The sequence below is a fragment of the Phasianus colchicus genome, chromosome 1 (genome assembly GCF_987193195.1).
Source record: "Phasianus colchicus chromosome 1, bPhaCol1.hap1.1, whole genome shotgun sequence".
In the NCBI taxonomy this organism is placed as follows: Eukaryota; Metazoa; Chordata; class Aves; order Galliformes; family Phasianidae; genus Phasianus; species Phasianus colchicus.
Window position 1 is genome coordinate 145,108,697 of NC_143436.1, and position 25,449 is coordinate 145,134,145.

The 25,449-nt window shown below is 41.9% G+C and overlaps 1 protein-coding gene across 2 annotated transcripts in view; it reads right to left on the reverse strand.

Annotated features, from left to right (window-relative positions):
- PCCA (propionyl-CoA carboxylase subunit alpha) overlaps positions 1 to 25,449 on the reverse strand; it is a 269,574-nt gene that overhangs the window by 9,124 nt on the left and 235,001 nt on the right. For both annotated transcript variants that reach the window (XM_090129267.1, XM_031613718.2), the window contains one exon: positions 3,458 to 3,598. In XM_090129267.1, coding sequence (XP_089985393.1) covers positions 3,458 to 3,598 — 141 coding nt within the window. The remainder of the gene's footprint in view (positions 1 to 3,457; positions 3,599 to 25,449) is intronic.

The window sequence follows — 25,449 nt, forward strand, 5'->3', positions numbered from 1 at the left end:
CTGTGATTCTATGAAGAAACTCAAACAATGTTGACTATTCGTACTTCTGCATAGGGACAGCAATTCGTTCTTAATTACTCAAACACAAATCTTAGGCTGTGTAACTGCATAAAGATACAGAAGAAAAACCTTTTTGTCAAATATAAAAATCACATTAATGCTATTAGCAATTTTTACTGCAACCACAGCAAAATTACTCGAAGCCTTGAGTTACAGGAGTGAGGAAACACTTGAATGCTTTCCTTCTTCAAATGTCCTACGAAAATGCTTTCATCTCCTGTTTACCAATAAAGTGTATTTTTCCCAACAAACACACAAACACATCACTTATTAACCAGCATTATAAAAATGACATCACTTCCTGACCACTTCTGGACACATTTAGGTATATAAAATGTAAAAACATTACTTACATCCATTTTTACATTTTTCCCTGGTTGTTATCTATCTGTTACAAATTCCTACCACTTGGATTATGGGATGAGATAAGAAAGGCATTTTATTTAAGCCTGGAGGATGGAAGGACAACCACCCGTTACAACAGTGCACAACTGGCTCATGGCAACTCTATGCAGCTCTACCTTTTCTTCCCCAAGTTCAGAAATTAGGAAGTGTTTGGCATTATTTTGCTTTCCAGCAGCAGAGGTCAAGCGAAACGGATCTCTTCACACAGTAAGAACCTACTTTCCTGGGCTCGGGAAATAGAAAATTGTGGAGAAGGCATTTTGCACTGTTTGTCTGAAGAATAACAACTGATAAACTGGGAGAGGGGTTGAATGCAGTTGAAAGAGCCTTCCTCAGCTGCTTTTAACATGTATTCAGGACATTACGCAGCTCAAAACGCAGCCCTCAAGTTATCACCACTCAACTTCCAAAAGACAGAGTCCTTACTGGCAAGAAGAGAGGAAATCTAGAAATTTAGGCCAAAATATTTAACCTCTCTTTTTTTGGCTGTAGAGGTGCAGAGATTAAGTTATGATGGAGAGTTTGTCCAGAGGTGCTTTTCTTTTACATTTGGAGGAGAGGGGAAAAAAAGGCATTAATGTGAATGAGGCTCCCGGTGCTGTGTTGGCCTATTGACCAGTGCTGGGCTTAGCAATGCCACCTGTTCCACCTGATTTAATTACGACAGGAAAGCAACCAACGAAGACACACAGCTAAAAGTAAACACAAAACTAAGAAAAGCAAAGCCTACAGTCATGGGTCAAAATAGAGTAAGGACCACAAGGCTGCTGGGACAGCCCAAGGCTCGCTCTGTGGCTGCGCGTGGATCAGGGCAGTGCTCAGAGCATCTGCTGAAACAGTAAACACACAAACACCCCTTCAAATTGATATTTCCTACATAACCCATGCCATAATGAAGGATGTAAGCTCAGTTTAAGTCTTTTGCCCTAAATAATGTTAACCTTCTTTTTGCTCAGCCAGATTTCGGATTGTTTAGTTGTTGGTGTGCTTTATGCTTCTGTGTGGCTGCATTGTGCTTCCAGGAATAACTGAGTGACAACTAATTACAGCCCTCCGATCGCACGAAGAAAAAGAAAGAAAGTAAAAAGTAACGAAAAAGCTGAAAAATTGGCAGCATGGCAAGTTCTGCTTCTCTCTGAATGACAACAAGCCCTTCCCCACTGTGCTCCTAAGATCTACAGATCATCCTACAGACAAAAGAAAATAAATTCCTTGCATATGCACTATCTTCTGGCAGAAGTGCATTGAAAACTGCCTATCAGAGCAGCTGGAGGGAGGGTGCTCACACAACCCTCCACCAGTCCCGAGTATTCTTCACCAGCAGCAGCCAAACGAGAGCACTGTACTTGAAAGAAAAATATGCATCAAGCAAGGGAAATGAATGCAGAGAACGGCATGGCTAAGGATGCATAGAGAGGGGCTCCCAAACACCGCATGCTTTACCTGGTTGGGTGTGTTGCCCTGTGGCAGAGCCACAGGCACTGAGTGAGAGCCATCTATCCACACACATCCCTCACCAGGAGGGATGCTGGTGCTTCTTCCCTAGCGAGGCCACCTGGTGCTGCCCACTGGACAGCCGTGCAGAGCCAAGGTGTGCACTGAGCCACCTCACCCCACTGCTTACTGCACAGAACCGTGCCACTCTCATCTCCCTCCCTCCCTTTTCTTTGTCTTTTTTTTCCTTTTTTTTTTTTTTAATGTTTTGACACGAGTCCTGAAAAGGAAAAAATGTAAGCGAAACCCTTTTTGATAAGACGAAATGTGTTTTTGCAATGAAAACACCAAGGAGCTCAGGTCAGCAGAACACAGATTATGCTGCTCCTATGTTCCACTGCTCAGTGCCTCCAGCAAGAAGCTGCAGGAGGGGAGAACAGGAGAACATCCCCACACGTTATTTAGCAACTCGTGCTCTGATGCTTCTGGGTCTGTGGAGGCAGACTGAGTTACTTAGTTAACATCCCTTTGGCTCTGGCCTCCTTCCCCACTGGTTCCATTCCTTCAAAACAACACAGAATATTCTTCAAGAGAAAGCTGCAACATGTGGCAGAATTTATTCCTTCCCCCCCCCCAAAAAAGTGTAAATACCAGCCTATAAAAAGGCTCCAAATCCTTCCCTTCCAAATGTTCCCCTCCATTCCCCACAAAGAACTGGTTGCTGCTGCTCCCCGTCCATCAGCCCTAATTGAATATTGCTGGTTTTAAAGGTACAGAGTGGGTGCACCCCACATATGTGTATGTATGTATGTGCACGTGTGTAAGGCAGATAGCTGAGTGTCATCTGAAGGAATTTCTCTCTCGATAATATTTCCTCTATAGCTTTTCATGCTTACAGGAGATCCATGCAAGGGCCCCAAACTTAGAAATGATGTTTGATACAATGAATGCAATATAAAGCTGAGTATAAGGAAGTAGTTACACGCAGCTCTAAAATACTGCATTTCCACTTGTTTCCAGCTCAGGGCCAGGTAGGGAGCGCTGGGAATCCCCAGGACAGCAGCAGTCTGCTGTTACCCTTCAGTATGTCAACTTCATCCCCTCTCCAGGACAAGGGAATTGCCATTAGGAGAGCAGGAATTCTCAGTTCAGAAAAGCCACGTCTCATGAAATGCTACCAAACCCCAAGAAAACACTTATGCTGTACCCCTTGTGTTTAGTAATATTTTCTTTGTTTTACAGCAGAAAAAACAGCAACCCCATCCTTCTGCCACTAACAGCACATATAAACACATGTATTTACAAGCACAGATACGTTTTTCCCCTTACCAAGGCACAAAACCAATATGCCTTGTACTGCCTGAAGCCAGCCAAAAATATCCCTTTTAAACCTGAACGGTTCCTCCTTTTATCATTTAAATGAAAAACAAAGGAAAGCTTTCAGCTTTACTCCACAGGTGAGGTTAGAACCCCTGTGACCCGCAGTTTCAGCTGCACCACGGAGAAATTTGTGCAGAATATGTAGCAAAAACACAGACACATAGATCCCATCTCTTACCATGTCCCCAGGCTTGACAGAAACAGCCACCACTGCTCCAGGCATGGGCGACCGCAGGATGCTGGAGGTGTCCTCTGCTGCTTTCTCTGGCATGTACTTGCTCAGCTCTGCTGCAGCCTTCGTCAGTACTTGCAATTTGTACTAAAGGACAGAAAGAGTAAAAGGTTTAGCACGTTGTACCTCTGTGGATTCCAGTGAACGAGCTGCACTGTTTGGCAGCATGTTTTTCTGTAGAATACATCTGGTATCTATTCTTTGCTGGAGTGCCCGAAAATCGCTGCTTGAAATCCTTATTTGGTTTCATTTTCAGGATGTAGAAAGAGAAATACGTGACCCTAAACAGCAGCAAAGAGCACAGAAAAGGAAATAATCAAATGCAGTGAAGAAATGTTGGGTTCATTTTCCAAAGTGGGAATGCAGAGGGGAGACGCCAGTGTACCAAACACAAACATCCTCGTGCCCACTGCACAGTAACGTCGGTGGGTAAGGAGCACTTCATTTCCAACACTGCATCCAATTAGAAACTGACCCTTAGGGACAGACAGACAGGTTTTTAGTGTTGATTTTTAAATAAATGTGATGAATCTTAAATACTGCTTTTACTTTTTAAGCTTTTCTTCTGATCGTGTACCTAAGCTTTGCAGTGAATAACTTGCTTAGCTTTTCGGATTGGAACGTAATAACCGATTTCCCTCCCAGTTTCCATGCACAAGTAGAGGGATGGAATACTTTGGTGGCATTGAATCTATTTTATCCGTAATAAAAATCATTTGGGAGTCGTTATTCACCTTAAGACATAGAAGAGTGTTTCCTCTATCATGCTTACTACAAAAATGGAAAATTGCACTAAGCCCCAAGTGCCCAAGAGCACCCTCCAAACAAAACACTTCGGAAAACACCCGGGTGTGTGCACTCGTCGAGCTCCAGGCTTTCAGCTCTTAAAAACTTGAATGCCTTTGACAATTCCCCGCAAGCAGCTCCTCGGGCGCATCGCGGAGCCCGTGCAGATGAACGCGGAGATCGGCAGATGGCAGCAGGTCTCTGCGCTACGCCGTGCCTCGCCGAGGGAAGCCGGCACCGCGCTTCTCCCTAATTTAAACAAAGGTTTTAATCAGCAGCGTCGGGTGAGGCGCATTTACAATTCAAATGCGCATTTTGCTGATGTAAAGTTCAACACCTCGCTTCGAACAGTATGTTTTCTTCCGAAACAATTAGCTATTGTTTTATTAGCAATAAAACGTCTTTACTTCTCATTTTTGCGCCGACAGAAAAAATCCGATTCCCTTATGGCGAAGGTAAAGGGGCCTCTGCCTACAGAAGCAGAACTGCACGTTTGGAAATGCCCACAGAAGGAGATCAGTTCGACAGTGACATCCCTAAAAAGCAGCTTCCAAAGCCCAACCAAAACAGGGTCGTGGGGGACCATCGTCCCCCAAACGACGTTGGGGCACGCAGACGATGTGCAGAGAACGGGGCGGCTGCTCGGTGAGAAAGGCTTCTATTTCGGATGGAAAGCAAAAAGGCAGTCAAACAAACCACCCCAGGAAACGCAATGGATGCTACAAGGATATTTCCTGCAGTAGGGAAGGTGCCAGGACCCCTTCCCAAACCCACGCCCTGGTTACCATGGCTAGGACACCATACGGGCATCACCATTTTGTATGCAGAAAGCTGCTCCAACCCACAGCCTCCCGCAGGCACATCACCGTGCTGCTGAGGTCTGTGGAACTTGTGTTCCCAGAAGCAAACCACGCTCTGCTCTCCCCGCACACGTAACGATGCTCGGTGGGCATCCTGTGGTTTCCTTCCCTAAAAGTACAGCGCGTGTGCCACGTGTGTGCACGCGTGTGCATGTGTGCACGTCCGCACGGATGCTGTGTGAGAAGGGAGGCTGCCCGGAGGAGATCTGATGACAGAAGTTGCAAATAGAATTGCAGCGGCGTGACAAGTCAAATAATAACATCTTATGCGTGTTTCTTCACTCCTGAGTGTCTGTTTTGCAATCACGACACACAAGTGTCTGCCAGCTTCTGAAGGATACGATCCTTAAGTGAAATTGCCGTGCAAATAAAAGCTTTTTACTCCTATTAAAATTCGTCTGAGTCATAAGTGGCACGGAAAAAAAGCTCGCCGAGCGTATTCTGCTGTCAATCTAATAAACATTCTGTGCAGAGGGACTATTTATCAAAGATAAATTGTACTTAAAAGTCCTTCATTAAATCTATGGGGGGGGATATAATTGCACCAAATTGCACAGTTTCAGTATCCGTGGTTGGTGTCTTCTTTGTACTCAGAGTTTGAAAATACAACGAAAAAAGAAAAAGGAAGAAAACAGAAATAAGTAAGTCGTGGGCTGCGTCGCTGCCTCATGCAGGAGACCATTCTGATACGACACCAAAGGGTTATGCGTAGATGCCATTTCGTTTTTCAGCCACTAACAGAGATAGATAGGCATCACCGCTTCTGGGCTGCCCGATTTCAAAATGTGAGCTCCAAGAGAGAGCTGAACCTTCTGCCTTCAGCTGGACGATGGCATTTTGCACCGACCCCCCCCCCCGCCCTGCACTCACAGCCCACAGCAGCGGGGGGAAAGCTGCGTCCCTCGGTGCCTGCACTGCAAAGCCCAGCTCTACGCAGCAAGTTGAAACCTCCCAACCAAACATTGTTTTCACTACCTTTATAATTTTCGTATCTCTTGGATTCCTTTCTCTGCAGGGCTCCTGCTTTGCTTGGAGAGAGATGTGAGAGCCCGGGCACTCAAAGCTTTAAAACGCAGCTCTTTGTTATTGATGAGCTGTTCTTTTTCTTTTTGTATTTGTTTATTGTTCTTCGGTCTGTTTGGGGGATAAGCAAGTTACTGTAATCAGAAAGTAAAAAATAACAACAGTAAACTTCTCGGGGAAGGGCCCTTTTTGGCACACTCGGTACACAAATGACCTTTCCTAATATAAAAAGGCAAAGCAGCAAAGAAAGGTTCCTTCTCCAGGACTGCCTTTGATGTACTCCTGCTGCCGGCGGCCCCAGCAGCCACCGCACAGCGGCCCTTTGTGAGACTGTTCCCAACCTCTCAGGGCATCTCTCACCTCCTCGGGGGCTGCTGTGGCTGTGGGAGACCACAGTGCCCTGGGGAAGCCACAGCAATGCCACCGCCATTGAGAACATCCCCATTTTTGTCCATTGCATCATTAACTTGCTGCTGTTATACATGCCACATCTCCCAGGGTGAGAAGCAGAGCAGCTGCCATTGAAGAGGTGGCCAGGGCACACCTGAACCTCATTTTTACTTAAAAATGAGTTCTGTTCCTTGTACAGATGCAGTCCCTTTGCTGGGTATAACAGCACATCGCATGCCTTCAGTGAAATGCTCCACACTGCGCTCTGTTACAACTCACGTCAGTTTATTAAATATGATCTTCCCCATACACCTGAAACTCATGTCCCCAGAAGCTGTAAATGTTCAAACTCCAATGGAGATTTTATAGAGCAATCTAATGTATCAGTGGCCATGTGTTATTACGACATTGTTTGGACTGCCGACCAGATGTGGATTTTCAGTGTGCTTTCCCCTAATGCTCAACCATGTTTTCCAAATGTCTGTCATTCTTGTGGTCAGAGAGGTGAAAATCCTATGCAGCTCACATTTCAGCACAGAAACTGCTGTGCATCTTAATTATTTTCAGTAATCTTACAGTGTCATTTTTGGAACCAATGACATTTATTAACTGTGGCCACACAATTTCCATTTATCATTCCTAATCGGTCTCCTATCTCAAGTCACTTAACTGTTGTCACCTTGAGCTTGACCACTGCAGACCCATGAGGAATATGCTATGCAGTATTCATTCATGAAGATAATAAGAAGCAGTGTTCCAGAGCTGAATACAATGAGCACACTGCCTTTTTTTTATTATTATTAATTGTTCTGCATTTTAACATAGGAATCAGCTACAGACTGGCTTACATTTTCCATCAGGCCATTCCGAGTTGGACTTGATGATCCTTATGGGTTCCTTCCCACATGGGGCATTTTGTGATTCCATGATTTGAACAGGGGAGTGGTGTATTTATGCCATACTGCACAGGCTGCCGGGCACCACCTTATTTCAGAGGCTAAGATTCCCTGCTCAGAAAGGATCCATCCATGGGGCATTCTGCAGATCGCAGGGGCTTTCTGCTGGCTGTGCATTCTACAGATGATATCAGCAGGGCGGTGGTGAGAGCTGATGGCAGCATCTGCATGGGATAATGGCACCAAAAGAAGGAAGGGAAGAAAGGAGGAAGGAAAGAAGGGAAGAATGAAAGAAGAATCACAGAATCACCAAGTTTGGAAAAGACCTACAAGATCATCCAGTCCAACCATCCACCTATCACCAATAGTTCTCACTAAACCATGTCCCTCAGTACAACGTCCAAACGTTCCTTGAACACCTCCAGGGTCGGTGACTCCACCACCTCCCTGGGCAGCCCATTCCAGTGCCTGACCACTCTTACAGAAAAGTAGTATTTCCTAACGTCCCCTGGAGCAGCTTGAAGCCATTCCCTCTGGTTCTATTACCAGTTACACGAGAGAAGAGACTGACCCCCAGCTCCCTACAACCTCCCTTCAGGAAGTTGTGGAATGCATTGAGGTCTCCCCTGAGCCTCCTCTTCTCCAGACCGAACAATCCCAGCTCCTTCAGCCGTTCCTCATAAGGTCTGTGCTCCAGACCCCTCACCAGCTTTGCTGCCCTTCTTTGAACCCGCTCCAGGGCCAGAAGGGAAGAAGGAAGGAAAGAAGGGAAGAAAGAAGGAAGGAAAGAAGAGAAGAATGAAAGAAAAAGGGAAGAAAGAAGGAAGGAAAGAAAGGGAAGAACGAAAGAAGGAAAGAAAGAAAGGAGGAAGGCCGGCCGGGAGCAGCTCGCCCGCACACGGCTTTGACAACTCCATCAGCGCAGTCTCAAGGCGGCTGTCAATCAGGATGCATCATTTACTACAACAGCACACGGCGGATTCTCCCGACGAGCCGCCTGACAGCCGCAGTACAGCTCTATCCCCCCGGCCGGCTGTTTACCACGCCGCGGCAATTAGCGGCCATGCAACAGGCGGCGGTGCCGCCCGGCCCCACCGGGCCGCTCTCGGCTCCATCTCGCTTCACGGAGCGGCGCTGCCCGACAAAGGCGCTGCGTTCCGCGGGCCCCGCGCTCAGACAGCACTTCATTTGCAGCTATCTGTAATTAGATTAATGGTGCAGCGCCGCACAAAGCGGGCCCACTTCACATCAGATAGCGTATGAATTAGGACAAACACTTATTTCAATTCCAGGCAGAGAAAGCGGTGACGGGGGTATTTAGCATACCCTTTATGGTGGAATGAGATGTTAATTGTGTACCATTACCTCTAAACTGCTTGCTTGTTGTATAAATCACTGTGCTAATTGATGCAGAGATAGAAACGTAGCCACAGGCAAGAAAGCGACGGAATGAGAGCTGAAGATGGCGGATAAAGGATTATCGGGGAAAACCATATGGAGGTGGGCTCTTTTGAAAGCTGCCCACGAGCGGTGCTTCTGCGGACCGCGGCGAAAGGGCCGCGCTGGTGGGCAGGGAAAATGAGAGCGCTGACATCGGGGCCTAAAGAGAGACCCTTAGGGAGGGGTCCGGGGCACACAGAAAACTGCATTATGTCCCCGACAAGCAAATCGCTGGAAAATCCCCTTCGCAAGCAACAGGGGAGAACTTCCCAGCAGCAACAAGTAATCCTGTCTGCATCACGACTTGCGGAAGAATGGGACCAAATCATGGACTCATAGCATCATGAAGGTTGGAAAAGGCCACTAAGATCATCTGGTCCAATCGTCAACAAATGCCGTAGATGGGCTTGTAGCTGTTTGTCATCGCAAAAAAAAAAAAAAAAAAAAAAAAGAAGTGTAGCCATTCATGACTACATTTTCCCATGTAGACGCTGTCATCTGAAACAGTGATGCTATGCTGACCGACGTTTCTGTGCACCTTCCAGCCAGATGCGACAGATTGCACCACTGCACCTATAGGACCCTTCCTCCTGTCAGCTCTGACTCAACTGAGTCAAGGCCACTGGGAGCCTGGGAGGCAAAAAGGCACAGCAGACATACAGCATGCCTCCCTTGGGGTTTTTTGGTGGTTTTTTTTGTGGTTATTTTGGGGTTTTTTTTGGCAAAGGTGGCCAAGAATGGCATTACATAAGGAAGAAGAGTTCCAGTGCCTTCTTGAGCATCCCACTCAAGGAGGACAAGCCAATTCAGCAACATGCTCCACCAATGAGCCATGCTCCTTCCTCTACAGCCACAGCAAATCTGTTTGGCAGACATGTCACTAGATCCAACACCACTATATTCTATGGCATTCTCCAACATCACCGCACTATCAGCCGGCTCACGCTTCCCATCTGCCCCCAAGATTACGATGTAAACCTTTTTCTTAAGCTCCTTGTTCAGAAAACTTCACTGAACTTAAGACTTATTGATCACTACTAGCTTCCTATTTTGATCGCTAATAAAAAGCCAGGACAAAACGATCGTAACTAAAATGCTATCTGACATTCTGTTCTAAGAAAATCCATGACCCTCCACAACGTGGTAGTTTAGGGTGAATGGTGGCTTTCAGCAATGAGCTCTAAGATCTTAGCACAGTGAAATAAACTTCTCAAAAATAAAAGGTATCTTCCCCTTGACTGTTCAATCTCTACTCTTCTTCAGTGTTTGATATTGCCTTAGCTTAGAAGAGCAAAGACATTACATTGTACATGCCAGATATCTCACCATCCTAAGTTTAATTAAAGAGACCGATGTATTGAATTTTCTGACCTTATTTTATAATTTATTTGGGCAGCCAGTTGTTGCTGGGGGGGTAGCAGTGGAGTTCAAAGTGTTGTTGTACTGTTTATTGACCTTGGTTCCCAAAGAAATGCACGTAACTGATGTGTATGTATGTGCATCCATGCATACAAGAGAGGGCTTGGGGGTGGACAGTTATCAACTACAAACAAAGCAGCGCTAATGTACAAATTACTGCTTCCTGCAAAATCCAGTGAACAGCAGAAGAGAATCATCTATTGGTTGACAAAGTGCTTCAATTAATTTGAGGGGAACCTTTAAATGATTTCCAACACAGTAAACCAAACAGAAGCAAACAGAGCGACGTTAAAGATAGCATTCACTGTTTTGAAATGATGCTTAGAGTTCGGCGGTTCAGATTTTGGTCACCAGACATAAAGCCTGCGGATTATCCTCCTCTATCACTGAACTTACAACTTTATGGAGACATCAGATATATGTGGCCAACCAAAGGGACCTCTGAAATAGAAACAAATGAAAGAAAGAAAGAAAGAAAGAAAGAAAGAAAGAAAGAAAGAAAGAAAGAAAGAAAGAAAGAAAGAAAGAAAGAAAGAAAGAAAGAAAGAAAGAAAGAAAGAAAGAAAGAAAGAAAGAAAGAAAGAAAGAAAGAAGGAAAGAAAGAGAGAAAGAAAGAGAGAGAAAGAAAGAGAGAGAAAGAAAGAGAGAAAGAGAGAAAGGAGGGAAGGAGGGAAGGAAGGGAGGAAGGGAGGAGGAAGGGAGGAAGGGAGGAAGGGAGGAAGGGAGGAAGGGAGGAAGGGAGGAAGGGAGGAAGGGAGGAAGGGAGGAAGGGAGGAAGGAAGGAAGGAAGGAAGGAAGGAAGGAAGGAAGGAAGGAAGGAAGGAAGAAAAAGAAAGAAAGAAAGAAAGAAAGAAAGAAAGAAAGAAAGAAAGAAAGAAAGAAAGAAAGAAAGAAAGAAAGAAAGAAAGAAAGAAAGAAAGAAAGAAAGAAAGAAAAGGAAAGAAAGGAAGGAAGAAAGGAAGAAAAGGAAAGAAAGGAAGGAAGAAAGGAAGAAAGGAGGAGGGAAGGAGGGAAGGAGGGAGGGAAGGAGGGAAGGAAGGAGGGAGGGAAGGAAGGAGGGAGGGAAGGAAGGAGGGAGGGAGGGAAGGAAGGAAGGAAGGAAGGAAGGAAGGAAGGAAGGAAGGAAGGAAGGAAGGAAGGAAGGAAGGAAGGAAGGAAGGAAGGAAGGAAGGAAGGAAGGAAGGAAGGAAGGAAGGAAGGAAGGAAGGAAGGAAGGAAGGAAGGAAGGAAGGGAGAGAGAGAGAGAGAGAGAGAGAGAGAAAGAAAGAAAGAAAGAAAGAAAGAAAGAAAGAAAGAAAGAAAGAAAGAAAGAAAGAAAGAAAGAAAGAAAGAAAGAAAGAAAGAAAGAAAGAAAGAAAGAAAGAAAGAAAGGAAAAAAAGAAAAGAGAGAAGAGAAGAGAAGAGAGAGAAGAGAAGAGAAGAGAAGAGAAGAGAAGAGAAGAGAAGAGAAGAGAAGAGAAGAGAAGAGAAGAGAAGAGAAGAGAAGAGAAGAGAAGAGAAGAGAAGAGAAGAGAAGAGAAGAGAAGAAAAGAAAAGAAAAGAAAAGAAAAGAAAAGAAAAGAAAGAAAAGAAAAAAAAAGCTGTGTTGACTACTTTGAAATAACACCTCCCAAGTGTGCAGCTAGTTGACATAAATGGAAACGCGCTGAGGAAAAGAGCTGTGAAGCTGTGTAACAGTCCTGTTCCTAATCATTAATCACTTTTTTTTTTAGACCATTTAAACTAGCCCATTAGAGCCTGCAGCAAAATGCCAACACTCCCATCACTTGCATGTCAGCAGCGCTGGTGTTAACAGGAGAAAATATATGGTTCCTATGGCTGTGCCCCAGTTCTACAGCATTTGCTACCTTTAATTGAAAAAGGCAGTTAAACGCAAGGTAAATCATTCAGCTAGCTAAGCTGTTTAATAACACATAATTGATAATGTCAATATGTTACAGTGACATAATGCATCACTTTCATCACTCTTATGCTTCAAATACGGTCAACTCATACTTAAAACGTTCACTTTATATCTGCTATTTAATGAAAAACCCAGTGAGAACTGCCTTGAGCACCATGTGTGGAGCATACGCACGACACACACCGCTACCCTGGCTGATCTGCTGTCGGGCTGGAAACAGGCTCCTGACACAACACTTCCAACTCCGTGCAAATGGTTTAGTTATATCATTAGCTGCTTGGGGGTTACACATTCAAACCCGCTAAATATGCAATATGCTCTGGAGTAGGAAAAAAAACGTTTCCGATCAACTGTGTACAGACTGTGGTTAAACATGACATTAGACAGAGCAGTGGATTTTTATGCACGTTAATTAACAACTCTTAATTTGATTTTTGCAAGTATTTTAAATAGGCCTGTTTATTCTGTAACCAAGAAAAGTAGCCACAGCCAAGTATACTCCATTCAGTTCTCACTGAGAAGCAGAGAGCAGCAGCTGGTTACAAAATGGGACTTTTTTTCCCTAACCTATCCACACAATTCCCACCCCCATTTCTCACCCCCGACCTGGAGTTTGCTGTACAAGGAGGAGAGCTACACAGACATCCAGCTAATGATGTTTGCAATGAGCTGCAGTGGCCACAGGCAACTACAAAGTTGCCTGTATACTGCTTAATTAATTAGAGTAAAACAATTTTACAACAATAAACTCTATTGACAATGAACTGCACAAGGCACACAAAGGTAACCTGGAGAGCTCCGTTTAACTAAGCCTGGTGTGTTTAAGGTTTGGTTTAACCAAAGGCCTCAGTGACTAAGGTAACTCGGAGAAAGGGAAAAAAAAAACAATAAGGATGCTCTATACCATAATATCAAATAAATAGCAATGCAACACCTGCAGGTTGTTTACTATTTGTCAAATTTCAGGTTGGATATTAGGAAAAATAGAGTGGTTGGGCACTGGCATAGGCTGCCCAGGGAGGTGGTGGAGTCACCTTATCTGGAGGTGTTCAAGTGTGTTGATGTAGCACTGAGGGACACGGTCAGCAGGCATGGTGGGGATGGGCTGATGGTTGGATTAGATGATTTTAGAGGTCTTTTTCAACCTGAATGGTTCTATGATTCTGTATAAATTCAGAAGTTATTCAGTAAGTTCAGTGAGGAAATACTTCTGACTCAGGGTACAACACGTTCCTTTCCAGAAAAAGAAACAATATAATAAGAGTAAAATTGGTCAAATGTCAAACAAGTGCTGATTAATTCCCAGATGCCATGGCCATGGAATAATACGTTTGATTCCTCATCTCTTCAAGCTTAGCTCCGCTTTTGGCATTTGCTTAGGTGAAAGAAAAAGCAGAGTGCAGAATCCTTCACTGCCAGAGCATCAATGGTAAAGAACATTTAGATAGTTTTCACATTGCACGGGCTGTGAAGACGGTTTTAGTCTGTACACTTTATAGGGAGAAATTACAGAGCAAACTGCATTCTTTCACAGTTTACAAAGTTTTCTAGTGGTTGGGCAAGCCCTGGTTAGAGCTTGGTCTGTTCATTTGCCTTGGAGTGCTTCCAAACACTACTTGGTAAGCCACAGCATCTTACTGTTTTGTTTTGTACAGCAGGTAGCACGACGACATCTACAACTGGAGAAAAATATGTGCAGGAAGCCAAGGCTTTTTTATAGCAATTTGGTGCAGTTACAAAGCCCTCTGGACTGAAGTATGGATTTAGGTAAACTAACAAATGAAACCCCTAGAACTTCGGCAAGCCCAGATGCATTTTCAGGCTTTTCCGAAGTCTGAATTTGAAACAGGAGTTTTTTGCCAGCTGTGAAGGGAAGCTGTGAGAAAGAAATTACTATGTTTATGAGAACTCAACCCATCAAAGATGCTGCAGCTTTACATAAGCTGTGTGCTAATCTCATCTGCACCTCTTCCTGCCAGACAAACTGCATTCACATTATTGCAGTTAAACAGCCCGGTGATTGAGTCAGGACTTTTAGTAGCATTACTGCTCATGTCGGAGACAGACGGACTTTAAACTCTGGGTGTGCTTTTGTCCTAGACTTGTTCTTGTAAACAGTCCTACTGACTTCATGGTCTCACCTAAGATACTTCACTGAGAACCTTCAGCTCAGTCAGAACTGAGTTGCTACACAGTTTATGAATGTGGACATATTTGCTCAAATGCACATATTTCAAATGTGGTTGAAAAATAAAACCTTCGTCCTTGCCATCTTCTGTAGAATGGGGCTGCTGACAAACTTCTAAATATTGCAGGCAAAATATGCTCTACTTTTTCTTTTTAGGATGCTTATTTTATATTTCTGGGGCAAAATAAATACTAAGAAGGCCGATATGAAAATCCTAACCTCTCCATGTTTATAATATGTAATAAAATGATTTTTAATGTCTCTGAATCATTCTGCTTTCCATGAAAGCCTCAGTGATGATGCCCCTACAGCATCCTACCTGCTTTCTTTCATTTCCAGGAATCATTGGATGGTGTTAGGATATATATTGTCTAAGCTCAGTAGTTCAGAAATGTCATCCCATTTCTGATGATGAGCAGCACTACTCCTATAGGAATTAAAATGCTCTTTTTACATTATATACTAATGCCTTTACAATTCAGTCCTTATATGACAATCATTGTTAATATCTTAGAGCTAGATCCAACAAAAGACTTACATACCTAAAGCAGGTCTCTTGGCAGAACTGAAGCACCTACATCCAAAATGGCAATGCAAACCCCTGATAATCTGCCACTGAACACTGTAGGTACTTAGTAGGTAGGTAACCTCCTTTCTAGATCAAAACACCACAGAACAGAGTTGCGGCACCTCCTCAGGACCACACAATATATCCACTTCCTCCCCTAAGCCCAGGTGTGACACCAAAATCAGGAAAGCAGGGAAAACTTCTCCTCCAAGGACTACATCTACATTCTTCACTAAACCGACACTGTGTATCATATATAAACAAGAGGAGAGGACAGCAGAGGGGAAGGGAGGGGAGGAGAGGAAAAATACAAGATCAAATGGATACTAAAATCGAACGAAGAAAATTCTCAAAAGCCAGCATCGTATTTTCAGCATCAAGTATTTGTGTGGTTAATTACACTCCTTAAGCGTGGAGCAGCTATTTTTAAAATAAATAAATTAACAGGTTTATAAATGTTTCACTAGCACAAATATGAAGTTAATAACTGCAAAATATTCACTCAGCAATTTACGACATTGCCACAAGAAGCGTTCATGCAAGAGGATTGGGTAAGAAACGAATCCTGGGAGGTATTTGTCAGTAAATAACAACATTATGCAGTAGATTTGGGAGTGAGGATGAAGTGAGGAATGTCACCCTATCCAATTACAGCTGACAGGACAGCAGAATGCAGTCACAGAATCCTAGAACTGCTCAGGTTGGAAAAGACCCTCAAATCACCCAAACGGAAATCAGACAAGAACACCCCACTTAACAACTCTTGCTAAAAGCATTAGGGAACTTCAGCTGAAGCAGTTTTAAGACTAAAAAGATGGATATGCAGCATTTTATCCACTGAAATCTCTTTTCATGCTTTTGGAAATCTCTACCTTTCTCTTTCCAGTGATTCACTTTTAGGGAGTACTTCCACACCGCTTTCTGTATTATTGGACACAAACTTGAAATGAACTTTAGTGTATTTCACGCTGCAAATTTCTGAGTGCTTTTTTGATTCTACTTAGAACACCATATATTTGGAGGGGATAAGAATAAGTTACAAATGTAAATGTCTTTGCACAAGAGACCTTTTGGTTCTTACAACCCGCTGAGCCTGCCTCTAAACTACCGCTCCTTCTGCCAAGCATTTCACATCACATTACGGAGTTTTCTCAAGGGCTGAATTACCCTTAGGCCCCTAAAAGTTATTAAAGCGTGAGCCTTGGTCATTATTTCTCAATTGAGTTAACCTCTGTCCTTGGGGCAATATTTTGCAATTGTTGGTTAAAATGACTCAGTATTTTTTTTTTTCCCCTCAGACTAAGGTTCTGCGGATAAGGAACTCACTGCACAGTGTACATTGATCTCAATATTTTCATTTCTGCTCCTGACTCTTGATTTTCCACACAACACTTAAAGAATGGTGTGAAACTGTTTCAGACACCCATAATGAAAATAGCGAGGGCAGAAACCTAGAAATATTTCTTTAAATTCAAATTACAGACAAAAAGCTCTGAATAAATATTTATCAGCCCTATCCTTCACAATGATGTTTTCTGATGTGCTAAATATATTAAGAATCATAGAATCACAGAGTCACAGAATGGCCAGGGTTGGAAGGGACCTCAAGGATCATGAATCTCCAACCCCCCTGCCACACGTAGGGCCGCCAACCTCCCCTTTTAATGCTAGACCAGGCTGCCCAGGGCCCCATCCAACCTGGCCTTGAACACCTCCAGGGACGGGGCATCCACAACCTCTCTGGGCAGCCTGTTCCAGCACCTCACCACTCTCTCTGTAAAGAACTTCCCCCTGACATCCAACCTAAATCTCCCCTCCCTCAACTTAAAACTATTTCCCCTCGTCCTGCAGTTATCAACCCTTTCAAAGAGTTGATTCCCCTCCCCTATGTAGGCTCCCTAGAATCATTGAGGTTGGTAAAGATCACCAGTCCAACCATCAACCATCCCCACCATGCCCACAAACCACATCCTTCAGTGCCACATTCCCATGGCTCTTGAAAGCTCTCAGGGACAGTGACTCCACCACCTCCCTGAACATTCACAATTGCCATTTTAAGATTTAGAAGTGCATTTTATACATCTGTTTTATCTTATTACATAAACTACACTTATTTCTCACACCAGAATGTTTCTGTATGTAATCCAACAGATTGCTCAGACAACCTACAGTAATAAACTACACCTACACCTACACCCTACACTTGCAATAAACTTGGGTTTAGGCCCAAGAGCTATTTTCCGGGCTGACCAGGCAAATGTCTCTGTTGGTTTAAAAAGTGAACTGCAACTTGTAACACATTTCTTTTGACCACGTGAGAGCTTGGCTGTGCTTCTTTAATTGCAGTTCTTAGCTTCAGAAACCAAGAAAACCCATTATTCACATGAAAACCTGAACTCACACGTGAGTTTACTATTAACTGTGAAGTGAATTCCTCTACCCTGCAAGAAGCTGTACACTAGCAGCACTAGCTGCACACTAGCTGCACTAGCAGATATCCAATGGCCACAAGATAAAAATCTATCAGCTGAAATAACATGGTAGGATGCTACACATCTATTTTCAACATACCAGTTAACCACCCTTGGCATAAAGAGCAATCTATGTCTGTATATCAGAATTTACTTAAACCTGGTTTAGAAGTACAAAAAGAAACTAGTAACAACAAAGAACTGCTGCTGAGAAACACAAATTCCTGAGCACTGTCAGGCAGGGTAAAACGAGGATGAAAAGAAGAAAGAGGTTGTAAGACTGAAAATACCTAGCACTGATTTTATCCTGCACAATATTCTCACTACTCAATACAATGGCAGAATGAGGTCTGCAGGTTATCCTGATGCTTTAAGGCTCCCCGGTTGGTCCGCAGATTTCAAATTTGCAAAGAAATGGAACTGAAAATGTTTCACTGCAGGGTAAGAATAAAGTTGAACACATCAGCCTCATAACACTGATTAAAAACACGATTTTAAAAAGTAAAACAAATTGCAATAAAACTTTTTTTTTTTTTCTTAAACTTCAATGTACCCCAAATGGCTTGAATTTGGCTGACGAGGCAGCCCCGCTGTGTGTGCGGAAGGGCTTTCACCTATAGGTAAGTAGAACTGTAACACACAGGAACAAGTAGGGTAGACACAATAACAGGACGGGGAGGTTTCTCCCTGTACCACCCCAAGTCCTGGCAATTCTGACACACTGCGGGGACATAGCAGACTGCAATCCCACCATGTAGAAGTTAGAAGCTCTACCTCCAGCTTTTATTTCAGGTGTCCTGAGGACACTTAGGAAGTACTGGTTCTTAAGCTTCCTTGACCATTCTCTTTGACTGAGACGCCTAAATGATGATTGAATCTTGCAGTATGCACCAAAATGGGTACATGAGTGCATCTGGACCTGTAAGTCTGACGCCTAAAGACATCTTAATGCATGATACTGAACTATTGTTGTCAAAAAGGAATGTGTATAATCATACCACAGTTCATATCAATTTATTTCAAACTGAGTACTGATAATTATCTACCTACTTTAATTTCTCTTGGGATTACTTTCCATAGGCAAATTACATTCAAGATAAAATTATATCAACTCATGCCTCCTTTTCAAATACAGACAATTCTTTTTATTCCTCCAAGCTTTTTAATTGACCTCACTACCGTATCCAAAAATGTTGAATTTTAGACAGCTATTTAAACAGCCACAATTGGGCCGAAAATTATTTGGTATAAAGTATTTAAAATGAGAAGAGAGTCACAAGAGGCTGGCACAATTCTCATGTCACCTGCCCTTTACATATGCTATGTGATAATTTATCATTTATTTTCTCATTTACTAAGTCCTGATGATTAATTGGATAGGCTATGAAGATCATGTGTGGTGGTATGATCAGTGACTAAATCTCAGTCGCGTGGCTTCCTGTAATGCAGAAAGGATCTGTGTTTTGCAGTTTTATTGCTTTAGTTGCTTCTGTTAAACAACTTCACCATAATACAGTTCACTAACATCACAGGGAAATAAATGCAGTAATAACTGTAAAGCTAGCTCCATGATGTATTTACTTCTGCAGAAGTTGTTTTTCACTTGCCCTTCCTTGCTACTCTTGCACAGAGCAAATAGCTTGAAGGATGAACAAGCATAAAGGTATAATCAAAACTACTCCCTTTTCCCATTCCCGATTATTTGCTTATTTTGGAAGGCAAGGAGTTTTGACAGCAGAGTATACTGGTGAGAATAATATTTGAAGCCTCAAAATTTGCTGACCTACAATATAACCAAGGAGCTGGTTTGCTGCAGTTAGTACAGTCAACAGTTCCAGTCCCACTTACAGACTAGCAAAGGATTTGGGACCAATTGGGATGCTACATGAAGATCAATTACAGGCATTGGATTTCTCTTCCTCCTTTAATGCAAAACAAAAACAAAATGAATATACTGCCATTATGCAGGGACAACCTTGCTAAAGCTTGCAGATGTAACTTGCCTCATGATATCATATTGTTACGTGACTTTCACTGTTCATACAGTCAATAGAACATAATCAAATGACTTCACAGAACCAAATTAATTTCTGCTATGCTGTATTCATTTTAAAATAGAATCAATGTTATTTACCCTACCTGACAATAATGCCCCATGCTTCACGTAAGATTGATTCAATACCAGCAGGCAGTTATCAATGAATGCACTTTGCTGTGGTAAATGAACACAATCAATATCCAGAAATGTGAGTTTTCTGGTAGATGACTGAATTGTAACTAAAGTGAAGACTGAGGTTTTTTTGTGTCTTTTCAGATCTTCTTTTACATTTCATATAAGGAGAGTCTGAATTTTACAGTCAGCACCAGTAAGGTAACCATCTCAAAAATTACCAGGCAGAACCATTGCACTGAATATCATTAACCTCTGACAAGGTTATACTGCATGAGATATCAGACAGAAAACCCCAGACAGAAATACAAGAGATCTGCAGCACTTTTTGAGAAACATTATTGTTTGAACTCTCAAATAATCTTTGAATTGATACGACATGAATGCAAACTAATGTTAAATTAATCTTGATGAGCATCATGTGAAAGAAAACTGCACTGTGAAGGATACACTGAAAGAATTTCAATTTGCTCTGTGCAAAATAGGACAAGAAAAGCTGTAATTCTTGGAAAGATATCCCAATACATATCCAGTTTTCATTTAGAAATAATGAACTAATGCAGTATCGGTTAATACAAGCAAAGAATCATTTTAAATTACAATACATGTGCTCAGAAAAACATAGAAGCATAGAATGATTTGGGTTGGAAGGGACCTTTAAGATCATCTAGTTCCAACCCTAGTGAACCTCCCTCTAGACCAGGTTGCTCATAGCCCCATCCAGCCTGGCCTTGAATGCTTTCAGGGAGGGGGCATCCACAACCTCACTGGGCAACCTGTTCCAGTGTCTCACCAGGTATCTCACATATCTTCTCTGTTAATTTCAAAAGGATTTCTTCAGCTTTTCAGTCTTCTTAAGGAAGTCCTCATTTTTCTCATAGCAATTATTTCTGAAGTCACGCTGCACCAACAGCAGTCCAAGGTACTGAGGTGTTGGCCCTTCTTTTCAGTAAGTTCTCACACTTTATATGTAGTGAGTGACCCTGCATTTACTTCATAAAAAATACATGGGAAGTACAATGAAACACTCTCCATAGCATACTTGCTTTCATATTTTACTACCACTGTAATATTAAAATAACAAGAAGAATCAAGAGAGCAAAACCAGGATGCTTTAGAATAATATGGGTACTTTTTTTCTATTTACTGACAGAGAATGCATGGCAATTTTAAATGTAAACAGTCTTTATAGTTCATACTGCTCAGAAACCAATTACAAATTCATACACTTTTTATGCATTATGAGACTGAAGTTGGCTTTCTTGGGAAGAGGTGTGAATTCATAAGAATTGTAAACAATTCTATTCTGATCCCGTGTAACTTCTGTCAATGTTTTGATGTCTGCTTGCAAAAGAAATACAAGCAGCATGCTTCATCCATCTTTCCTCCCAATTACCCGTTTCATAAAACATTCTCACATCAGCTAAAATCTACCACTGTTCTCCCAAAAATAGCACAAATGCTATTCTAGTTTCATGGAAATACTAAAACTCAAAATAGAGAAAACCAAACCAAAGATAGTTAACAATATACGAATAAAATTATTTCCCCTGAAGTATTAAACCAGAAGCAAAGCAGAAGCTTCCATAATTTACATTTCAAGTGCTCATAATGACAGACAGTAATCAATACAACATATGTTCAATGCAGAAGAGCTACTGTAACTGCTGGAGTCCGCAAAACTGAAGGTTTGCCAGTGGGGCAGCGAGGCAATTTAATGTGTAGCAGTTAACAGCAGCCACCAAAACATTCTTTTTATTTTCTTTGTTGTTCTTTCTTTTTGTTTCTATTCCTCCCAGCCTCATTTTCCTAAAGCTTCCTAAAACATCAGGTGAAGTATCAGTTACTAGCTGGTTTTGTAATCCTACTATTTCCATTAACATCCACACCAACAAAGTTACACACAAAACTTCCCCATCACATACAGGATCTTACTATATGAGCAAGAAAAGTGAAACCATCATATGATTCATTTATTTTTACATTAAACCATTTCATTTTCATCATCTAAGTTCAGACTTTTAAAACAGTATTTGTATAAAATACATGCACATAAAATCTACACTGTGTATACAAATGTATACATAATTGCATTTGTGCATATACTTGTTTACATAACTAGATATACATACAAAATGATATACTTTTGTTTTAAGGGTTTAAAAACATTTTCTTTTGTATCTTTAAGTTCTTCTCTGTAGAAGAATGTATTTAGGAGACTTGTAGAAAAAAAATGACATATATATTTTTTAATTGTGACCAACAACATGATTCATAGAATAAAGCAGCAGTTTCTCTTGTTCTCATCCATTTTTAAAGGCATCCCTAAGGTAGTCCTGTACTTTGGTTTAGTTATTAGACAGTACATCAGTTGTTAAATAGAAGCTCTGTAGCACTCTTGGTAAATTCTAGACTCCAATAGGAATTTCCTGTAATAATCCACTGAGCTTTAGGGGTGAGGTTCAGGTACTATCATTGTTTTGGTTTGAAGGTGTTTTCTTTGGCTTCTGTATTCTGCTTCAAAAATTGCTCTTGTAGGACTTGTGTTATAGCTGTCAGCCCCCTATAGTAGCATCATAGAACCATTAAGTCTGGAAAAGACCTCTAAGATCATCTGGACCAATCACCTATGGATGCCTTGGGACCAGATCATGTATATCAGTTAGACAGTGAAGTTTGAACATGGGGACTTAGAGCCCTGGACACTCAAAGCTAAGAAGCTCATAGAAGAGAATCACTCTGGAAGTACCCAATTCTCTCTACTGATGTGGTGACCCCAAACTGTGACATGCAACTTTCGGCAGATATCAGTTTCAATTCTGGGAATGTAATCCCTGGCTCAGGAAACACTAGGAAAAGAAAAAGAGCTGAATGTGACAGGAAAATGTAGCCACACTCTCCTTTAAAAGGAAGGACAGTTATGGAGATGGTGGGATAATGAGAACAACCTCTTCACAAAAAGCCCTTTCGTGAAAAAGTGAAAATGAGGCAAGTCACTTTGTTAAATTTTCTGGTGTGTAGTTGAAAGGGAGTTTCATGGCTGTCCTTTGGGGCAGCTGTGTTTCCTCAAGACAAAATATACCAAATAGCTTCTGAATTTTCCATACTACATCCATCTAGAAGTAGATATTACTGGACCAGGAGATGTAGAAAGGACCCCATTAGGACTCACTGACAAAGTTTGCACCAAGAACTTTTGCACAGTCTTTGAGTAGAGAAGAGTTTGTAGGAATGGAGCAGGAGCTTGGAAGAATACGAGCACGCACATACATGGTGATGGAGAACAGGACCGAAAGGGGCCACAGTTATAACAAAACATAATTTTCCTCTAGCTTTTCATCAATCCTGGTCATCACCTTTATGTCCTCTCTCTTCAAACAACTGCTGGAAGTGCAGAGATCTGCATGGTGCTGTAGCATAAATGCACGAGTGACCAGAGCTTAACTCTTCCTGCTTTGAGCAACGTGCCAATAACTCACTGCACAACACTGAATTCCAAACAGGCAAGCTTACACATTTTAAGTTATTTCACTCCATTTCCTAATTATCATTACAGCACTGGTTAATTTCTAATAATTATTCATTAGCTATAAGATGAACAAGAGCTCATTTGAGGTAATTTCTTCCTTGATGTGTTCTGGGCACTAAGTATTTTGTAGTGATACAATGCACGGTCAATGACAAAGGCTCAAAAATCACTTGTGAAGATCTAAAATTTCCTCAGAATTACCTCAACTTTTCTGCATATGGGCCATTTTGTAAAAGCAGCTTTCTTCCTCCCAGAGTAACCAAGAACGTTATTGCAGATAAACAACAAAACAGAAAAAATGACTTTGAGACAGCTTAGTCTTACATACTTGGTCCTTCCTCAGAGAAGGATGGTATTTTGCCCATCTGATGCCCTCTTTACAGAAGATTATAAGGCTTTGCTTCTGCAGAGAAGTTTGTCCTTGTACTTAGTCTTCTCCCCATCCCATTTAATCTTCAGTGACAAATACATCTTCTTAAAAATTATGTATGAGAAGAAAAATACTTGTTTCATTGGCTCAGAGATTCTGGAAATACAATACAGGATATTTCCTATGGAAGATACTGAAATCAGGGCCAGGAGATGCGTCTCTGGGACACCTCCAGGCATCTTTTTCATTCCTCTTTGTCCACATGCAAGATTAGATTTCTCTTGCCATTTTACTGGCAGCTGCATTTGGATCTCATCCTGGGGAGGCATTGATCAAGACCCCTTCATTCTTACTACTGACCATTTAACTGGAAAGCAAGTGTAGGACACAGGAAGAGATACATTCCTAAATACAGGATATTAATTTCTTTTTCCACTGACCAGTTATGTGTAATCCATGGGATATTCCACTTCTGAAAACTCGTAGAAATTTCTGACTTTAAGGTGGCCATCTAAACAGGGTGTGAGGTCCTCAGACTCAGACCAATAGATGTCCATTCAGAGAAAGCTGCCCCAGCAGTTATGTTCCAGATCTTACAAGCCAATAATTTCAGGAAAAAATAAGGAGTGGATCAACTCCCTGATAAAAGTAGTCCACATTCAGTGACCTAAGAGCACAAGAGAAGCACAGGTAGCTCCAGCAGTTTCCATTCTTTTAGGGCTCAACTCTCTCCTAAAGTCTTAGTACTTAAAGTTTTGACTACAATAGACTACAAATTGAAGGCTGGACCTTTGTGATTCCATTTCAAGACCCCCACCATAGATGTTGATTTTGTTTTCAGATACATATCATGCATGAAAGGATGAGGGCCCACAGAAAGGGAGACAAACATGGGGCTTGGAAGGAAGGCAACAACACAACATTACTCTTTCAAACGTTTTTAAATGATTAGGAATTAAAAGCAATGGAAGAAAACAAAATGGTAGCTTAGTTCATAAGCTCAGGACTAGAAAACCAAAGATGTAGTTATTTGGGAAACACCCAAGCCTTTTCCTTTAAGCTTTGAGTCACTTCTTTACACAAATACAAAGTACCACATTTATTTAGCAGAAAGAAAACAATCAAGAAATATATAAATGAACACAGAACAGGTCAGAAGAACTTCAAACAGGCATGGCACTGCAGACTGATTAAACAACCTCCCAGTATATTTGGTACTCTCTGAAACTTTAACAATGCCTGAAAAAAGTGCATGCTGGGAGAAGATGGAAGTGAAGAATTTACTTTAGACTCCTTTCTTAGCAACTTCTATTTTTAGATGATCTGATCTGCTGCTTTTGCTCATCAACCAAAATAATACAGACATCCCTCCTCCCCCTGCAAAAGGCAACCTCCAGAGTTCCACAGTGAGCTTCACTGATTTGCGAGACATATTGTCAGCTACCCAATAATTTAACCAGTGGCACAGCTCTTTTGGTTGAAGCTTCAGAAAACAAAAGCTAACCACCTGAGACCACAGAGGACAGGATACGAGCTACTTATAGCAACACTGGACCAGTGAACAAGAATAGCAGGAAAGCTGCTTATTTTTTCTTTTTTTTTCAGCAAAGGCCTTTGAAGTAAACTATTTATTAAACATTATAATACTCGAAACAAAAATCTTTGAAGGCAGGTTATCCTCCTCTGCACCATGTCCCGTTGTGAATGAATTGCTTCCTTTTCCTTTCAGGATTTTTTTCACTTGTGAAACTGACACTCAAATTGTTCTCTGAAAAGACTTGGGTAAGCCATCGCCTTCAGCATGAGGAACAATCCATCCATCACCAAAGGGAATATTAAATGTATTTATAACTAAAACTACTTCAATATCACTGCACTGTAAGCAGCCACATGATTCACCAGGCAGTGTTATATAAATACAATAA